The sequence below is a fragment of the Oncorhynchus masou genome, chromosome 3 (genome assembly GCF_036934945.1).
Source record: "Oncorhynchus masou masou isolate Uvic2021 chromosome 3, UVic_Omas_1.1, whole genome shotgun sequence".
Taxonomy (NCBI): Eukaryota; Metazoa; Chordata; class Actinopteri; order Salmoniformes; family Salmonidae; genus Oncorhynchus; species Oncorhynchus masou.
In genome coordinates this window covers 44,920,558-44,940,849 of record NC_088214.1, presented here as the reverse complement: position 1 = coordinate 44,940,849, position 20,292 = coordinate 44,920,558, and the positions used below count along the sequence as shown (strand labels likewise).

The window sequence follows — 20,292 nt, the reverse complement described above, 5'->3', positions numbered from 1 at the left end:
GACTTCGTCCTGTCGTGTCCCTTGTATATATCTTTATCTTCGCATATCATTTTAAAAATATTTTCCTAAACCAACTTCCAAATACTCTCCTGCAACCCGCCTCATCCAATGTGGCGTGGATCTGTTCTTTTTTTTTTTTTTTCTTAAGTATTTCTATTTACTTTAGATCTGGAATCCCTCAACTGAATCTAGCCAGCTAACTACCTACCAGCTATCAGTCAGCAAATCTGCTAGCGGTCATCAGCTAACCTTTAGATCGGAAAGCTCTCGCCAGTTCAAACAACGTGACTCAAACCACAGCATTACGGACCTATTATTTATTATTAAGCTAGCTAACTGCTAGCTTGCCTGACCCGGTCTGCTAACTGCTAGACCCGGTCTGCCAAGTGTTTGCTTGCTAACCCAGTCTGATAACTGCTAAATTGCCAGCCCCAGTCTGTTAACTGCTAGCTTGTTTAGCCCCGGCCTACTAACTGTTAGCATCGGCCAGCTAAATGTCTGAATCGCCGTGTTCCCAGCCAGCCCAACCACTCACTGGACCCATATGTTCACGTACTTAAACACCTGCATTGCTTGCTGTTGGGAGTTTTAGACTGGGTTTCTGTACAGCACTTTGAGATATCAGCTGATGTACGAAGGGCTATATAAATAAATTTGATTTGAAAAATACATTTGATTTACAGTTCTGCTATTGAGTCAAGGATATCTAGTTGAAAATAATAAAATTGATGGAAAATATATTTTCTAAAATGAATGTATTATTAAAGCTGTTTTGACAGTTATTTCCTTTTCTTCAGTCTTCATCCATAATCATTGATTACAAGATACAATTACTGAGCTAGCCCCACATGTCGTAGAGTTGGTGGTTCCATTCAGCCAAACTCAGGCACCAGACCGTCACTTTCAACTATACTAAACTCCCATGGACATATTCTGCGTGTAGACCAAGATAATCTACCAGGACTGAATGGAATGTGTGAGATCCGAGCAGCATTAGTTCAGTGGGGTGGAGACTCAATTTCTAACACGTATGAACACAGAACTTAATCACGCAGCTGACCAAATTACACAAGATTTTTACAACTCGTCTAATCTCATCTACCCCTCTCACTTGTATGTCTCCCTCACTCCACTGCTACCAAGAAATAGTATATTCTAAGGGATTACGTTCTCCCTCAAAAAAGTTGATGTGCTTTATGATTAGCTACGATTAGGGGGTGCACTATGATTAGCTATTGAGCTATGAATATTTATCTAAGATTTTGACAACTATTACTGCATCGTATCAGGCAAGTATGGTAAGTAAGTAGGCCCAAGTATGTGAAAGTATTTGACATACAGTAACCCAGGTCTGGTGCAGACGGCCGATTCCATTCCTGTAGAGTCAATTATTAATAAAACTGTCTGCAAATTTATCATATCATTAATATATGATATTATAGGAAATACATAATCATATATTATACATTATATTATTCTAAAATAATATTATATGAACTCACGGGAGATGAGGTCAAAGCACTTCTTGTCCTCCCCACTGGGTTTGACCTGGCAGGTCAGTAGGTTCAGTCTCACCGGCTGTCGGTTAGACTAGATGACAGACAGAGATAAATAACATACGCAATAGGTGAAGAAATTAAAGGATTAATTAATCAGCCAGTTGTTGAACATTAGTATTTAGAAAAGATATGACATGTTGATAGAACGTTGGTTCAAATTATTTTTGTCCGGTAGGATTTGGCTTCTGGACAAGAGTCATACTGTGTTGCTGTGTTGCAATGGATTATGGGTAATGTAGTGCAATATAGTACTACTCACTGTGGCATGAGCGATAGTGAGAATGCCGCTCTTCACAGAACATTTCCTCCTTTGCCACACCTTCCGTAACCTAGGAAAAAAGGAAATACATTTAGGAATAACATTTTTTACACTTCTTAATCTTACAAATGTAAACCCAGACAAACAAACTCTGACAAAGTGCCTTCAGAAAGTATTCATACCCCTTGACCTTTTCCAAATGTTGTAATGTTACAGCATGAAATCAAAATGGATTTAAAAAAAAATCTCACCCATCTTCACACAATAGCCCATAATGACAAAAGTGAAAACATGTTTTTAGAAATATTTGCAAATTTATTAAAGACATAAATATTTAATTGACATAAGTATATACCCCTGAGTCAATACATGTTAGAATCACCTTTGGCAGTGATTACAGATGTGAATTTTTCTCAGTACGTCTTTAAGAGCTTTGCACACCTGCTTGCCATAGATTTTCAAGCCTATTTAAGTCAACACTAACTAGGCCACACAGGAACATTCACTGTCGTCTTGGTAAGCAATTCCAGTGTATATTTGGCCTTGTGTTTTACGTTATTGTCCTACTGAAAGGTGAATTTGTCTCCCAGTGTCTGGTGGAAAGCAGACAACCAGGTTTTCCTCTAGGATTTTGCCTGTGCTTAGATCTATTCCATTTATTTGTATCCTAAAAAACTCCTGAGTCCTTGCCAATGATAAGCATCACTGCTTGCAATGGCTGCATCACTGCTCGGCATGGTAATAGCACCGCTCTCGATCGCATGGCGCTACAGAGGGTTTTGCAGACAGCCCAGTACATCACTGGGGCCGAGCTCCCTGCCATCCAGGACCTAAATCAGGCGGTGTAAAAAGAAGGCCCAGAGAATCAAATACCCCAAACACTCAAGCCATAGACTACTTTCTTTGCAGCCACATGGCATGAGGTAACGGTGCATCAAGTCTGACACCAACAGGCTCTTGAACAAAACTCGCTCCATCATCTTCTCACTCACACATAATATGCACAAAGATTTATACTGACTCTACACACCTGCAGACCCACTCATATAGAAGCTGCTGCTACTCTGTTTATCTTATATCCTGATGCCTAGTCACCTTACTCCTATACATATCCACCTCTATCACTCCAGTATCCCTGCACATGTAAATATGGGATTGGAACTGACTTATGAATATCTTCTGTATTCAAACTCAGCAAAAAAAGAAACGTCCTCTCACTGTGTAAATATTTGTATGAACATAACAAGATTCAACAACTGAGACATAAAGTGAACAAGTTCCACAGACATGTGACTAACAGAAATGGAATAATGTGTCCCTGAACAAAGGGGGGGGTCAAAATCAAAAGTAACAGTCAGTATCTGGTGTGGCCACCAGCTGCATTAAGTACTGCAGTGCATCTCCGTCTCATGGACTGCACCAGATTTGCAGTTCTTGCTGTGAGATTTTACCCCACTCTTTCACCAAGGAACCTGCAAGTTGGTATAGACTTGACGGACTAGACGGGTCTCATTCCCTCTCAAACAAAAAGGACAAATCTATAATTTTTCTCTGGTAGACACGGCCTACCTGGCACCCCAGACAAACAAATCAAAACTGTTACAGTCGTCATTAAAAATTATGTTAAACACTATTAATGCACACAGAGTGAGTCCATGCAACTTATTACGTGACTTGTTAAGCAAATATTTACTCCTGAACTTATTTAGGCTTGCCATAACAAAAGGGTTGAATACGTATTGACTCTTCAGCATTTCTTTGCAAATTCCTTTGTAAAATAAACGTTTTCAAAATAACCTCATTCCACTTTGACATTATGGGGTATTGTGTGTAGGCTCATGACACAAAAGATCTATTTAACAAATAGTTAATTCAGGCTGTGTGAATACTTTCTGAAGGCACTGTATTGTAAGTCAGCGTTCACATCACCACATCTCCAAATTTACCCATCCATCCACTTTCATCCATCCACTCTTTCACCCACCCATCACTTTTCTTCATCAAATTGCCCTTCTTCTCACTGCCAAAGTCCTTGTTCCCCTGTAGCTGGTGCATATTGTATCCACTCTGCTTGCTCTGAGAGTCCTGAAATACCCAGTCACAGGGTTCAATGTACATAGACACACTCCTTCACATGCTCACACGACTTTACATGCTCACACGACTTCACATGCTCACACTCCTTCACATGCTCACACGACTTTACATGCTCACACTACTTTACATGCTCACACTCCTTCACATGCTCACACGACTTTACATGCTCACACTCCTTCACATGCTCACACGACTTAACATGCTCACACGACTTCACATGCTCACACTCCTTCACATGCTCACACTCCTTCACATGCTCACACGACTTAACATGCTCACACTCCTTCACATGCTCACACTCCTTCACATGCTCACACGACTTAACATGCTCACACTCCTTCACATGCTCACACGACTTCACATGCTCACACTCCTTCACATGCTCACACGACTTAACATGCTCACACGACTTCACATGCTCACACGACTTCACATGCTCACACTCCTTCACATGCTCACACGACTTAACATGCTCACACTCCTTCACATGCTCACACGACTTAACATGCTCACACGACTTTACATGCTCACACGACTTTACATAGACACACCTCTTTAGAAAAACTACCAGAGATAAACACTACTTTACATGCTCACACGACTTTACATGCTCACACTCCTTCACATGCTCACACGACTTTACATGCTCACACTCCTTCACATGCTCACACGACTTTACATGCTCACACTACTTTACACAGACACACTTCTTTAGAAAATCTACCAGAGATAAACACTACTTCACATGCTCACACGACTTTACATGCTCACACGACTTTACATGCTCACACGACTTTACATGCTCACACGACTTTACATGCTCACACGACTTTACATGCTCACACTACTTTACATGCTCACACTACTTTACACAGACACACCTCTTTAGAAAATCTACCAGAGATAAACACTACTTTACATGCTCACACTACTTTACACAGACACACCTCTTTAGAAAAACTACCAGAGATAAACACTACTTTACATGCTCACACTACTTTACACAGACACACCCCTTTAGAAAAACTACCAGAGATACACTACTTTACATGCTCACACTACTTTACACAGACACACTACTTTACACAGACACACCCCTTTACACAGACACACTCCTTTACACAAACACAGTCCTTTACAGACACACCCCTTTACACAGAAACAGTCCTTTACACAGACTCACTACTTTACACAAAAACACCCCTTTACACAAAAACACCCCTTTACACAAAAACACTCCTTTACACAGATACACTACTTTACACAGACACAGTCCTTTACAGATACACTACTTTACACAGACACAGTCCTTTACACAGACTCACTACTTTACACAGACACACCCCTTTACACAGATACACTACTTTACATAGACACACTACTTTACACAGACACACTACTTTACACAGACACACCCCTTTACACAAAACAGTCCTTTACACAGATACACTACTTTACACAGACACAGTCCTTTACACAGATACACTACTTTACACAGACACACTCCTTTACACAGACACACTCCATTACACAGACACACTCCATTACACAGACACAATCCTTTACACAGACACACTACTTTACATGCTCACACAACTTTACATGCTCACACAACTTTACATGCTCACACAACTTTACACAGACACACTACTTTACACAGACACACTACTTTACATGCTCACACTACTTTACATGCTCACACTACTTTACATGCTCACACAACTTTACATGCTCACACTACTTTACATGATCACACTACTTTACACAGAAACACTACTTTACACAGACACACCCCTTTACACAGACACACTACTTTACACAGACACACCCCTTTACACAAACACAGTCCTTTACACAAACAGTCCTTTACACAGATACACTACTTTACACAGACACAGTCCTTTACACAGATACACTACTTTACACAGACACACTCCTTTACACAGACACACTACTTTACATGCTCACACAACTTTACATGCTCACACTACTTTACACAGACACACTACTTTACATGCTCACACTACTTTACATGCTCACACTACTTTACATGCTCACACTACTTTACACAGACACACTACTTTACATGCTCACACTACTTTACACAGACACACTACTTTACACAGACACACCCCTTTACACAAACACAGTCCTTTACACAGATACACTACTTTACACAGACACACTACTTTACACAAACAGTCCTTTACACAGATACACTACTTTACACAGACACACCCCTTTACACAAAGTCATTTACACAGACACACTACTTTACACAAACAGTAATTTACACAGACACACTACTTTACATGCTCACACTACTTTACACAGACACATTACTTTACATGCTCACACTACTTTACATGCTCACACTACTTTACATGCTCACACTACTTTACATGCTCACACTACTTTACATGCTCACACTACTTTACACAGACACACTACTTTACACAGACACACTACTTTACATGCTCACACTATCTCACATGCTCACACTACTTTACAGAGACACACTCCTTTAGAAAAACTACCAGAGATAGACACTACTTTACATGCGCACACTACTTTACATGCTCACACTACTTTACATGCTCACACTACTTTACACGCTCACACTACTTTACACGCTCACACTACTTTACACGCTCACACTACTTTACACGCTCACACCCCTTTACACAGACACACCCCTTTACACAGACACACCCCTTTACACAGACACACTCCTTTACACAGACACACTCCTTTACACAGACACACTCCTTTACATGCTCACACTACTTTACATGCTCACACTACTTTACATGCTCACACTACTTTACATGCTCACACTACTTTACACAGACACACTACTTTACATGCTCACACTATCTCACATGCTCACACTACTTTACAGAGACACACTCCTTTAGAAAAACTACCAGAGATAGACACTACTTTACATGCGCACACTACTTTACATGCTCACACTACTTTACATGCTCACACTACTTTACATGCTCACACTACTTTACACACACACACTACTTCACAAGCTCACACTACTTTACATGCTCACACTACTTTAGACAAACTACCAGATATAAACACTACTTTACATGTTCATACTACTTTACACAGACACACTCCTTTTGAAAAACTACCAGAGATAGACACTATTTTACATGCTCACACTACTTCACATGCTCACACTACTTTAGAGACACACTACTTTAGAAAAACTACCAGAGGTAGACACTACTTTACCAATAAATCCCAAATAATCACAGAGTGGGAAATGGTTACAGGACAAAATAAAGGAAGCCAATGATTATTATTGAGGGGACAGCACTTACTCTCCTAGACTTCAGCCAGAGAATGCGGTGAAGGGAAGACAGGCTGTATGTCAGAATGCACGAATGTTGAAGTATCAAGAACAGGGGTCTCCAACAGGTAGATTGCAAGCTACCAGTAAGCTCACAGCCCACCTATGAGTAGCTCGCCAAGCAATTCTGAAAGCAGATGGATTTTTTCAATTGTTCCATCACAAACTGACATAAACATAAATCTCCTGACGACTATCCAATCTAAGCCACAGTATCCCACCCCTGCTTAGCCACTATTAACTTAAAAATCCAAACGTAACAATATCTGACAATTTAATTTGCTGCAATATTGCCCGTCTGCCTATTTGGTGGTCGCACTTATCACTCTGTATGTAGCCAAGTTAGCGATGCTAATGAGAACTGTGTTGTGGGTAGACAAAGACTTTCTCCATAAACCTTCTCAAATAAACATCAACTGCGAAGTAGGCTGACTATACAGTTGGGCAAAAAAGTATTTAGTCAGCCACCAATTGTACAAGTTCTCCCACTTAAAAAGATGAGCAATCAGCCATCAGCAAGGCTATTGAAGATGAAACGTGGCTGGGTCTTTCAGCATCTCAACCCCATAGAAAATCTTTGGTGGGAGTTGAAAGTCTGTGTTGCCCAGCAACAGCCCCAAAACATCACTGCTCTAGAGGAGCTCTGCATGGAGGAATGGGCCAAAATACCAGCAACAGTGTGTGAAAACCTTGAAGACTTACAGAAAACGTTTGACCTATGTCATTGCCAACAAAGGGTATATAACAAAGTATTTATAAACTTTTGTTATTGACCAAATACTTATTTTCCACCATAATTTGCAAATAAATTCATTAAAAATCCTACAACGTGATTTTCTGGATTTTTTTTCTCATTTTGTCTGTCATAGATGAAGTGCACCTATGATGAAAATTACAGGCCTTTCATCTTTTTAAGTGGGAGAACTTGCACAATTGGTGGCTGACTAAATACTTTTTTGCCCCACTGTGTATCAACATAACCTGAAAGGCCGCTCAGCAAGGAAGAAGCCACTGCTCCAAAACTGCCTAAGAACCTGTTAGGGATAGGGGCAGCATTTTCACTTTGGATGAATTGCGTGCCCATAGTGAACTGCCTCCTACTCTGTCCTATATGCTAACATATGCATAGTATTATTACTATTGGATAGAAAACACTGAAGTTTCTAAAACTGCTTGAATTATGTCTGTGAGTATAACAGAACTCATAGGGCAGGCAATCTTCCAAACAGGAAGTGGAAATTCTGAGGCTGGTTGAATTTGAAGTCATCGCCTATTCACACCTAATAAGATATGGATCTGTTCACACTTCCTACGCCTTCTACTAGATGTCAGCATTCAGTAGAACGTGGAATGAAGCCTCTAGTGTGATATTTGACTGAATGGGAGGGGAATGAGTCACTGGCAGAAAGCCATTTCCTGGTTGCACAATTTTCTGTTGATATCGCCTGCGTTCCATTACTCTGTAGACAAAAACGAATGCTCTGGTTGGAACGTTATTGCATATATATGAAAATAACATCCTGAAGATTGATTCTCTACTTACTTTGACCAGTTTATTCGACCTGGAATATGTCTAAGTTTTCGTCCGAGTTCGCCTGGACCAACGCCAGCTATTGGGCATGTGATCTAAACGTGGTAGCAAATGCAGCTAATTGGACACTAGTAATGGACATTATGGAACAAAACAACGATTTATTGTGGAACTAGGACTCCTTGCACTGCATTCTGATGAAAGATCACCAAAGGTAAGGGAATATTTATGATGTAATTTCGTATTTCTGTTGACTCCAACACGGTAGAAATATATTTACTTCTGAGCGCTGTCTCGGATTATTGCATGGTATGCTTTTTTCGTAATGTTTTAAAAGAATCGGACACAGCAGTTGCATAAAGAACTAGTATCTTTAATTATATGTAAAACATGTATCTTTCGTCAAAGTTTATGATAAGTATTTCTGTTATCTGTCGTAGCTCTCTGTAATTACTCCTGATATTTTGGAGGCATTTCTGAACATGGCATCAATGTAAATCGATATTTGTGGATATAAATATGCATATTATCGAAGAAAACATAAATGTATTGTGTAACATGTCATATGAGTGTCATCTGATTAAGATTATCAAAGGTTAGTGATTAATATGTCTCTAATTCTCTAATTCTGCTTTTGTGACTATCTTTGGCTGGGAAAAATGGTTGTGTCTTTTTGGATTTAGTGGTGATCTAACAAATATATGTTGTGTTTTCACTGTAAAACATTTTTTTTTTTTTTTTAATCGGACATGATGGGTAGATTAACAAAATGTTTATCTTTCATTTGCTGTATTGGACTTGTTAATGTGTGAAAGTTAAATATTTTTGAATTTCCCGCGCCAGTGGAATGTTGGGGGGGTTCCGTTAGAGGAACGTGTGTCCTAGACAGGTTTTAACAAAGCCAGATTACTGTTTGCAATTGCACATGGGGACAAAGATCGTACTTTTTGGAGAATTGTCCTCTGGTCTAATGAAACAAAAATAGAACTGTTTGGCCATAATGACCATCGTTATGTTTGGAGGAAAAAGTGGGAGGCTTGCAAGCCGAAGAACACCATCCCAACCGTGAAACACGGGGGTGGCAGCATCATGTTGTGGGTTTGCTTTGCTGCAGGAGGGTCTGGTGCACTTCACAAAAATAGATGGCATCATGAGAAATTAAAATGATGTGGATATATTGAAGCAACATCTCAAGACATCAGTCAGGAAGTTAAAGCTTGGTCGCAAATGGGTCTTCCAAATGGACAATGACCCCAAGCATACTTCCAAAGTTGTGGCAAAATGGCTTCAGGAGAACAAAGGCAAGGTTTGGAGTGGCCATCACAAAGCCCTGACCTCAATCCTATAGAAAATGTGTAGGCAGAACTGAAAAAGCGTGTGCGAGAAAGGAGGCCTAGAAACCTGACTCAGTTACACCAGCTCTGTCAGGAGTAAAGGGACAAAATTCTCCCAACTTATTGTGGGAAGCTTGTGGAAGGCTACCCGAAATGTTTGACCCAAGTTTAAATATTTTAAGGCAATGCTACCAAATACTAATTGAGTGTATGCAAACTTCTGACCCACTGGGAATGTGATGAAAGAAATTGAAGCTGAAATAAATCACTCTAATATTACTCTGACATTTCACATTCTTAAAATAAAGTGGTGATCCTAACTGACCTAAGACAGGGATGTATACTGGTATTAAATGTCAGGAATTGTGAAAAACTGAGTTTAAATGTAGTTGGCTAAGGTGTATGTAAACTTCAGAATTCAACTGTAGATATAAAAATGAGCGATGGCCGAGCGGCATAGGCAAGGTGCAATAGATGGAATAAAATACAGTATATACATATGATATGAGTAATGTAAGATATGTAAACATTAAAGTATCATTATTTAAAGTGGCATTGTTTAAAATGACTAGTGATCCATTTATTAAAGTGGCCAGCGATTGGGTCTCAATGTAGGCAGCAGTGTCTCTGAGTTAGTGATTGCTGTTTAGAAGATGTTCGGTCTCTTGGTCCCAGCTTTGATGCACTTGAACTGACCTCACCTTCTGGATGATAGTTGTGTGAATAGGCAGTGGCTCGGGTGGTTGTCAGCCTTGATTATGTTTTTGGGATTCCTGTGACATCGGGTGCTGTAGGTGTCATGGAGGGAAGGTAGTTTTCCCCGGTGATGCATTGTACAGACCACACCACCCTCTTGAGAGCCTTGCGGCTGAGGCCGGTGCATGGCTGCAAACTTAAAGGTTTAGTTGGAGGCGTGCATGGCCACGCAGTTGTGGGTGAACAGGGAGTACAGGAGGGGGCTGATCACGCACCCTTGTGGTACCGCAGTGTTGAGGGTCAATGAAGTGGAGATGTATCCTACCTTAACCACCTACGGGTGGCCCGTTAGAATGTCCAGAACCCAATTGCACAGGGCGGGGTTGAGGGCCTTTAGCTTGATGATGAGTTTGGAGGGTACTATGGTGTTGAATGCTGAGCTGTAGTTTAACGCGTTTAAATGTTTCGCTCACGTCAGCCACGGAGAAGGAGGGGGGGTGCAGTCCTTGTTAGCAGGCCGCGACTGTGGCACTGGATTATCCTCAAAGCGGGCAAAGAAGGTGTTTAGTGTTTCTGGAAGCATGCCGTCGGTGACCGTGAAGTGACTGGTTTTCTTTTTGTAGTCCTTGATTTTGTGTATTTGTGTATTTTCATCTGACCGGAACATTATTGCACTTAATTATGGCCAACGTTACTCAGTAACTCGACTACTATTGTTATTTGCCTAGCCTCACTTTACTTCAGGGATTAACCGCTAGCCTAACTAGATACCATCTCATTGTTTACTTCCTTCCTTCCGTTTTGATTTCCTTTCTTGAAGACCAATAGTAAGATGCTCCTTTGTCCCGCATCCTGTAATTATCCATCTTAGAACCAGGAGGAAGAGTATCTACCTGATTACAGACTATATGGAAGTACGAAGTCGGCCTTTGTTTTTTAAACTTTTACGACTAGGGGGCAATATTTTAATTTTTGGATGAAAAACGTTCCCGTTTTAAACAAGAAATTTGGTCACGAAAAGATGCTCGACTATGCATATAATTGACAGCTTTGGATAGAGAACACTGACGTTTCCAAAACTGCAAAGATATTGTCTGTGAGTGCAACAGAACTGATGTTACAGGCGAAACCCAGATAAAAATCCAATCAGGAAGTGCCGCATTTTTTGAAACCGCCTCATGCCAATGACTCCTTATGTGGCTGTGAATGAGCTACGAATGAGCTTACGTTTTCTACGTATTCCCAAGGTGTCTACAGCATTGTGACGTCTTTTTACGCATTTCTGTTGAGGAATAGCCGTAAGGGAACACATTTAGCAAGTGGTCACGATGTCTCCCGCAGAAAATCTTGTGTAAAATACTGAGGTAGCCATTCTTCCAATCGCATCTTATGAGAAACCAATTGCCTCGACGGATATATTATTGAATATATATGTTAAAAACACCTTGATGATTGACTTTAAACAATGTTTAACATGTTTCTGTCAATATTATGGAGCTAATTTGGAAAAAAGTTTGGCGTTGTAGTGGTAGCATTTTCCGGTCGATTTCTCAGCCAAGCGTGATGAACAAACGGTAGCTATTTCGCCTACAAAAATAATATTTTTGGAAAAAAAGAACATTTGCTATCTAACTGGGAGTCTCCTCAGTGAAAACATCCGAAGTTCTTCAAAGGTAAATTATTTAATTTGATTACTTTTCTTATTTTCGTGAAAATGTTGCCTGCTGCCAGCAGAGCCTAGAATAGCATTATGCCATGATAAACTTACACAAATGCTTGTCTAGCATTGGCTGTAACGCATATTTTGAAAATCTGAGATGACAGTGTGATTAACAAAAGGCTAAGCTGTGTCTCAATATATTTAATTCATGATTTACATGAATAGGAACATTTTCTAAGGGTATTTATGTCTGCTGCGTTGTGCTAATTTGTTTGAGGCTATGATTACGCTCCCGGATCCGGGATTGCTAGTCGCAAGAAGTAAAACTTGTTACATCAAACACATGTATCTGGCAATTAAAAGCCGGGACACCAATTGTTGTTTAAGTAACAATAAATGCACAGTTTTATATTTATCTTAAATCATTTCAGAAATTTTTACATTTTCATATAAAATACAGAATACTCAAACAATGGACCTAAAAACTGTCTGGGGTACTGACAAACATCCAGGCATGTGTTTTAAAGGGCCCTGAAGTGCTTTTGAGTGAACTTCACTGTTAACATTCAATTGAGAAGGTTTTTGGGGAAAGTCTTTCTGCCTACCCACAAGACTGTTCTCATTAGCATCGCTAACTGGCTACATACGAAGTGATAAACAAACCCGCGCACCAAACAGACAGAGGCAATATTGATGGAGATTAATGATCAGATATTGTGTTACGTTTGCCTTTTTAAGCCAATAGTGGCTAACCAGGGGTGGGATAATGTGGCTTTCATTGGGTAACGGCCAGTTCTATGTTTAAGAGAGTTTGCGATGGATCAATTGAAAAAATCCATGTACTTTCAGAATGAATTGGTGAGCTACTCATAGGTGGGCTACTGGTAGCTTGCAATCTACCTGTTGGCGACCCCTGCTGTAGGCTATATGTAAAAACAAAAACATAAAACACAATTTCATGTGCTCAAAACATTATATTTGTGCCTTTCGTACACCTATGAAAACAGAAAGCATATGTGTTTGGAATGTTTTAACAGTGTACTTTTTTTTATAAAGGTCAGGAAATGCACAGTCAAATTATGGAATGATCAGAAGCCTACATATCATTATAAGTGCTAAGTGTGCTTGATAAATAGTGAAACTCAGCACAAAAGCAATGTCAGCTTACGCTTACATGGTGCGTGTTCACGCAATGGCATCTGTTGGAGCATGTCCATGTCACAGACAACGAAAGCTCGTGAGTGCATTGTAGGGCCTGCTCTCTCAGATGACATTTTGTGCTGATAATCAGCACGTAGCATTGTCACCGGCTTGTTTTATCCAAACGGTGCCGTCCCTTCCTCCCTCCTGTCTGACTGTTTCATTTGATGGTGGTGCAGGCATCTCTTTTGCATTTAGACCACAGATTCAGAAGAATAATCAGAGATGTCCTATTCATTTCCAGAGTAGACTGATAAGACTGCGTGGATTCGTTGGACTGATTCATTCCACTGTCAGGAGATGGAGCAAAGCAGGTCCTACTGTCAGCAGAAGATGAAATGACATGCCTTCGTAAAATTGGTTATAATCATATCACAATGCAAATAGTCCAGGTAGCCATTTGATTAATTGTTCAGCAATCTCATGGCTTGGGGGTAGAAGCTTTTAAGGAAGCCTGTCAGAAAGTCCAGGTTCCAGGTCCAGAGGGATGTGTTTAGTCCCAGGGTCCTTAGCTTAGTGATGAGCTTTGTGGGCACTATGGTGTTGAACGCTGAGCTGTAGTCAATGAACAGCATTCTCACATCGGTGTTCCTTTTGTACAAGTGAGAAAGGGCAGTGTGGAATGCGATTGAGATTGAGTTATTTGTGGATCACACAGTGGCCCAGAACAGCTGGTGCTCTCATGCATGCTTCAGTGTCGCTTGCCTCGAAGCGAGCATAACAGGCATTTAGCTCGTCAAGTTGTAGTCTGTAATAGTTTGCAAGCCCAGCCACAAACGACGAGCGTCAGAGCCGGTATAGTAGGATTCAATCTTAGTCCTGTATTGCCGCTTTGCCTGGTTGATGGTTCTTCTGAGGGTATAGCGGGATTTCTTATAAGCATCCGGATTAGTGTCCAGCTCCTTGAAAGCAGCAGCTCTAGCCTTTAGCTAGGTACGAATGTTGCCTGTAACTAGTGGCTTCTGGTTTGGATATGTACGTTAGAGAAATGTTAGAGCATTACCCAAGGATACAAAACCACACTATAAAAGACATCAACATGGTATAGGCAGGGCCAATACCAAAATTCAAATAAACATTGGTATGGTGCCCTGCTGCACTCCCATGGTATGTTAGACAAAAAGAGCTACCTCCTTTTGGTCCAGCTGCAGAGATGATTTAATGAGGTCTCTTAGAGCCGTCAACTGCTTCTTCTCCTCATCCTGGGTCTGCTTTATCTGTGGAGTGAGAACCATTCACATCACTACAAATTCCCATCAGTCACAATCAAATCACCACATACAATGAATGGAGAGATATACAGTACCAGTGAAAAGATTGGACATACCTACTCATTTCAAGAGTTTTTCTTTATTAAAAAAAAATTACATTGTAGAAATGAAATAAGACACATGGAATCAAGTAGTAACCAAAAAGGTGTTAAACAAATCAAAATATATTTTATATTCTTCAAAGTAGCCACCCTTTGCCTTTGACAGCTTTGCACACTCTCGGCATTCTCTCAACCATCTTTAAAAAAAATTATATATTTTACCTTTAACTAGGCAAGTCAGGTAAGAACAAATTCTTATTTTCAATGACGGCCTAGGAACAGTGGGTTAACTGCCTGTTCAGAGGCAGAACGACAGATTTGTACCTTGTCAGCTCGGGGGTTTCAACTTGCAACCTTCTAGTTACAAGTCCAACGCTCTAACCACTAGGCTACCCTGCTGACCCAATGAGGTAGTCACCTGGAATGCATTTCAATTAACCTTTTTGGGATAGGGGGCAGCATTTTCACTTTTGGATGAATAGCGTGCCCAGAGTGAACTTCCTCCTCCTCTGTCACAGACGCTAATATATGCACATTATTAATAGCATTGGATAGAAAAAACTCAGAAACTGTTTGATTGACTGAGTATAACAGAACTCATATGGCAGGCGAAAACCTGAGAAAAATCCAACCAGGAAGTGGGAATTCTGAGGTTTGTAGTTTTTCCCCAACTCAGACCCCATTGAAGGTACAGGGTGATATTAGTTATGTTTCACTTCCCAAGGTTTCCACTAGATGTCAAAAGTATTTAGAACCTGTTTTGAGGATTCTACTCTAAAGGAGGGGCTCATAAGGGCTCTTTGAGTGAGTGGTCTGGTTGAGTGCCACAGACTCGATCTGGCGCGCTCACGTGAAAGGTAGCTATGTTCCACTCCATTTGTACAGACAAAGGAATTGTCCGGTTGGAACATTAATGAAGTTTTATGTTAAAAACATCCTAAAGATTGATTCCATACTTAGGTTGGCATGTTTCTACCGGCTGTAACGGACTCTTTTCAACTGGGATTCCTGGGAGTGCATTCTGATGAAGATCATCAAAGTGAATATTTAAAATACTATTTCTGAGAAATGTTGACTACCCAATATGGCGGGTATCTTTTTGGCTGCTTTGTTGTTTAAAGGCTGTACTCAGATTATTCATGGTTTGCTTTCTCCGTAAAGTTTTTTTGAAATCTGACACAGCGGTTGCATTAAGAAGTGCATCTAAAGTTCCATGTATAATAGTCATATCTTTATCAATGTTTATTATGAGTATTTCTGTAAATTGATGTGGCTCTCTGCAATATCATCGCATGTTTTAGAACTACTGAACGTAACGCACCAATGTAAACTCAGATTTTTTTTATATCAACTTTATCAAACAAAACACAGATGTGTGTGTAACATGAAGTCCTGTGAGTGTCATCTGGTGAAGATCAAAGGTTAGTGATTCATTTTATCTCTATTTCTGCTTTTTGTGACTCCTCTCTTTGGCTGGAAAAAATGGCTGTGATTTTTTGTGGCTTGGTGACCTAACATAATCGTTTGTGGTGCTTTCGCTGTAAATAATTTTTGAAACCCGAAACTGTAGCTGGATTAACGAGAACTTCACGTTAAAATGTGTAAGTCGCTCTGGATAAGAGCGTCTGCTAAATGACTTAAATGTAAATGTAAATGTAAAATGGTGTAAAATTATTGTATGCTTGAGGAATTTTAAATATGAGATTATTGTTGTTTTGAATTTGGCGCCCTGCACTTTCACTGGCTGTTGCGGGGCGGAACCCCAGTCCTAGACAGGTTTTAATTAACTGGTGCGCCTTGTTAAAAGTTAATTTGTTAATGTGTTGAGCCAATCAGTTGTGTTGTGACAAGGTAGGGGTGGTATACAGACGATATTCCTATTTGGAAAAAGTCCATGTCCATATTATGACAAGAACAGCTCAAATAAGCAAAGATAAATGACAGTCCATCATTACTTTAACCTCTTGAAACTCTAGGGGCGCTATATCATTTTTGGATAAAAAGACGTGCCCGTTTTAAGCGCAATGTTTTGTCACAAAAAGATGCTCGACTATGCATATAATTGGTAGCTTTGGAAAGAAAATACTGACGTTTCCAGAACTGCAAAGATATTTTCTTTGCGTGCCCTAGGACGTGAGCTACAGGCAAAACCAAGATGAAACGGCATCCAGGAAATGAGCAGGATTTTTGAGGCTCCGTTTTCCATTGTCTCCTTATATGACTGTGAATGCGAGAGGAATGAGTCTGCCCTTTCTGTCGTTTCCCCAAGGTGTCTGCAGCATTGTGACGTATTTGTAGGCATATCATTGGAAGATTGACCATAAGAGACCACATTTACCAGGTGTCCGCCCGGTGTCCTGCGCCGAAATTGGTGCGCAAACCTCAGCTGCAAGTATTTTTCCATGGAATTCAGAGAAGAAAGCAGGCTTCCACGAACGATATATCAATGAAGAGATATGTGAAAAAACACCTTGAGGATTGATTCCAAACAACGTTTGCCATGTTTCGGTCGATATTATGGAGTTAATTCGGAAAAAGTTTGACGTTGTTGGTGACTGAATTTTCGGTTTGTTTCGGTAGCCAAATGTGATGTACAAAACGGAGCGATTTCTCCTACACAAAGATGCTTTCAGGAAAAACTGAACATTTGCTATGTAACTGAGAGTCTCCTCATTGAAAACATCCGAAGCTCTTCAAAGGTAAATGATTTTATTTATTTGGTTATCTGGTTTTTGTGAAAATGTTGCGTGCTAAATGCTACTCAAAATGCTAAGCTAGCTTAGCATACTCTTACACAAATTAGTGAATAGCGATGGTTCAAAAGCATATTTTGAAAATCTGAGATGACAGTGTTGTTAAGAAAAGGCTAAGCTTTAGAGCAGGCGCATTATTTTTATTTTATTTGCGATTTTCAGAAATCGTTAACGTTACATTATGCTAATGAGCGTGAGGCTATAACTGTATACAGGTTTTTTTCATAGCCAAACGTGAACAAAACGGAGCGATTTGTCCTACACAAATAATATTTTTTTGAAAAACTGAACATTTGCTATCTAACTGAGAGTCTCCTCATTGAAAACATCTGAAGTTCTTCAAAGGTAAATGATTTTATTTGAATTATTTTCTTGTTTTTGTGAAAATGTTGCTGGCTGAATTCTAGGCTTATAACTATGTTAGCAATCAATACTCTTACAGAAATGCTTGTTTAGCTATGGTTGAAAAGCATATTTTGAAAATCTGAGATGACAGTGTTGTTAACAAAAGTCTAAGCTTGAGAGCAAATATATTTATTTCATTTCATTTGCGATTTTCATGAATAGTTAACGTTGCGTTATGCTAATGAGCTTGAGGCTATAAATAGAATCCCGGATCCGGGATTGCGCGACGCAACAGGTTAAGACATGAAGCAATTGAAGGTAAGTCTGGAAAATTTCAGGAACTTTGTGCAGACGCAAAAACCATGAAGCGCTATGATGAAACTGGCTCTCATGAGGACCGCCACAGGAAAAGAAGACCCAGAGTTATCTCTGCTGCAGAGGATAAGTTAATTAGTTACCAGCCTCAGAAATTGCAGCCCAAATAAATGCTTCACAGAGTTAAAGTAACAGACATCTCAACATCAACTGTTCAGAGGAGACCTTCATGGTCGAATTGCTGCAAAGAAACCATAACTAAAGTACACCAATAAGAAGAAGATACATGCTTGCACCAAGAAAAACAAGTAATGGACATCCTACAGGCGGAAATCTGTCCTTTGGTCTGATGGGTTCAAATTTGAGATTCTTGGTTCCAACCTCCTTGTCTTTCTGAGACACAGAGTAGGTAAACGGATGATCTCCGCTTGTGTGGTTCCCATCGTGAAGCATGGAGGAGGTGGTGTGATGGTGTGGGGGTATTTTGCTGGTGACACTGTCTGATTTATTTAGAATTCAAGGCACACTTAATTAACATGGCTACCACAGCATTCTGCAGCGATACGCCATCCCATCTGGTTTGCGCTTAGTGGGAATATCATTTGTTTTTCAACAGGAAAATGACAACACACACCTGCAGGCTGTGTAAGGGCTATTTGACCAATAAGGAGAGTGATGCATCAGATGACCTGGCCTGCACAATCAGCTGAGTTGGTTTGGGATTTTTTTGGACCGCAGAGTGAAAGACAACCAGCCAACAAGTGCTGAGCATATGTGAGAACTCCATCAAGACTGTTGGAAAAGCATTCATCATGAAGCTGGTTGAGAGAAAACCAAGAATGTGCAAAGCTGTCAAAGGCAAAGGGTGGCTACATTGAAGAATATAAAATATATTTAGATTGGTTTAAAAATTGATTCCACATGTGTTATTTCATAGTTTTAATGTCGTCACTATTTTTCTACAATACAGAAAATAGTCCTTTTGACTGGTACTGTCGATGAAAACATAAAGCCATACAGCAGAGAGACCAACGTAGCCTTTTGTCTAATATTTTTTAAATGTAAATATGACCTACGTTATACAGGTCAGCTGCAAGCTTCTCAATATACTGCTTCAACTTGTCTGCGGTTTTCAATCCATCCTGAAAAAAGCTAAAGAAGAAAGAGTAGTCTGTTTTTCTAGCATAAGCACATATACATAAACATACACTGCTTAATAAATAAAGGGAACACTACAATAACACATCCTAGATCTGAATGAATGAAATATTCTTATTAAATACTTTTTTCTTTACATAGTTGAATGTGCTGACAAAATCACACAGAATTTATCAATGGAAATCAAATTTATCAACCCATGGAGGTCTGGATTTGGAGTCACACTCAAAATTAAAGTGGAAAACCACCCTACAGGCTGATCCAACTTTGATGTAATGTCCTTAAAACAAGTCAAAATGAGGCTCAGTAGTGTGTGTGGCCTCCACGTGCCTGTATGACCTCCATACAACGCCTGGGCATGCTCCTGATGAGGTGGCAGATGGTCTCCTGAGGGTTCTCCTTCCAGACCTGGACTAAAGCACCCGCCATCTCCTGGACAGTCTGTGGTGCAATGTGGCGTTGGTGGATGGAGCGAGACATGATGTCCCAGATGTGCTCAATTGGATTCAGGTCTGGTGAACGGGCGGGCCAGTCCATAGCATCAATGCCTTCCTATTGCAGGAACTGCTGACACACTCCAGCCACATGAGGTCTAGCATTGTCTTGAATTAGGAGGAACCCAGGGCCAACCGCACCAGCATATGATCTCACAAGGGGTCTGAGGATCTCATCTCGGTACCTAATGGCAGTCAGGCTACCTCTG

General features: G+C 40.2%; 1 protein-coding gene across 1 annotated transcript in view; it reads right to left on the bottom strand.

Annotated features, from left to right (window-relative positions):
• asap1a (ArfGAP with SH3 domain, ankyrin repeat and PH domain 1a) overlaps nucleotides 1-20,292 on the bottom strand; it is a 157,500-nt gene that overhangs the window by 46,535 nt on the left and 90,673 nt on the right. The window contains exons 8-13 of the mRNA XM_064942550.1: nucleotides 19,508-19,583; nucleotides 14,837-14,923; nucleotides 7,257-7,265; nucleotides 3,803-3,903; nucleotides 1,819-1,888; nucleotides 1,503-1,590 (exon numbers count right to left, since the gene is read on the bottom strand). Coding sequence (XP_064798622.1) covers nucleotides 1,503-1,590; nucleotides 1,819-1,888; nucleotides 3,803-3,903; nucleotides 7,257-7,265; nucleotides 14,837-14,923; nucleotides 19,508-19,583 — 431 coding nt within the window. The remainder of the gene's footprint in view (nucleotides 1-1,502; nucleotides 1,591-1,818; nucleotides 1,889-3,802; nucleotides 3,904-7,256; nucleotides 7,266-14,836; nucleotides 14,924-19,507; nucleotides 19,584-20,292) is intronic.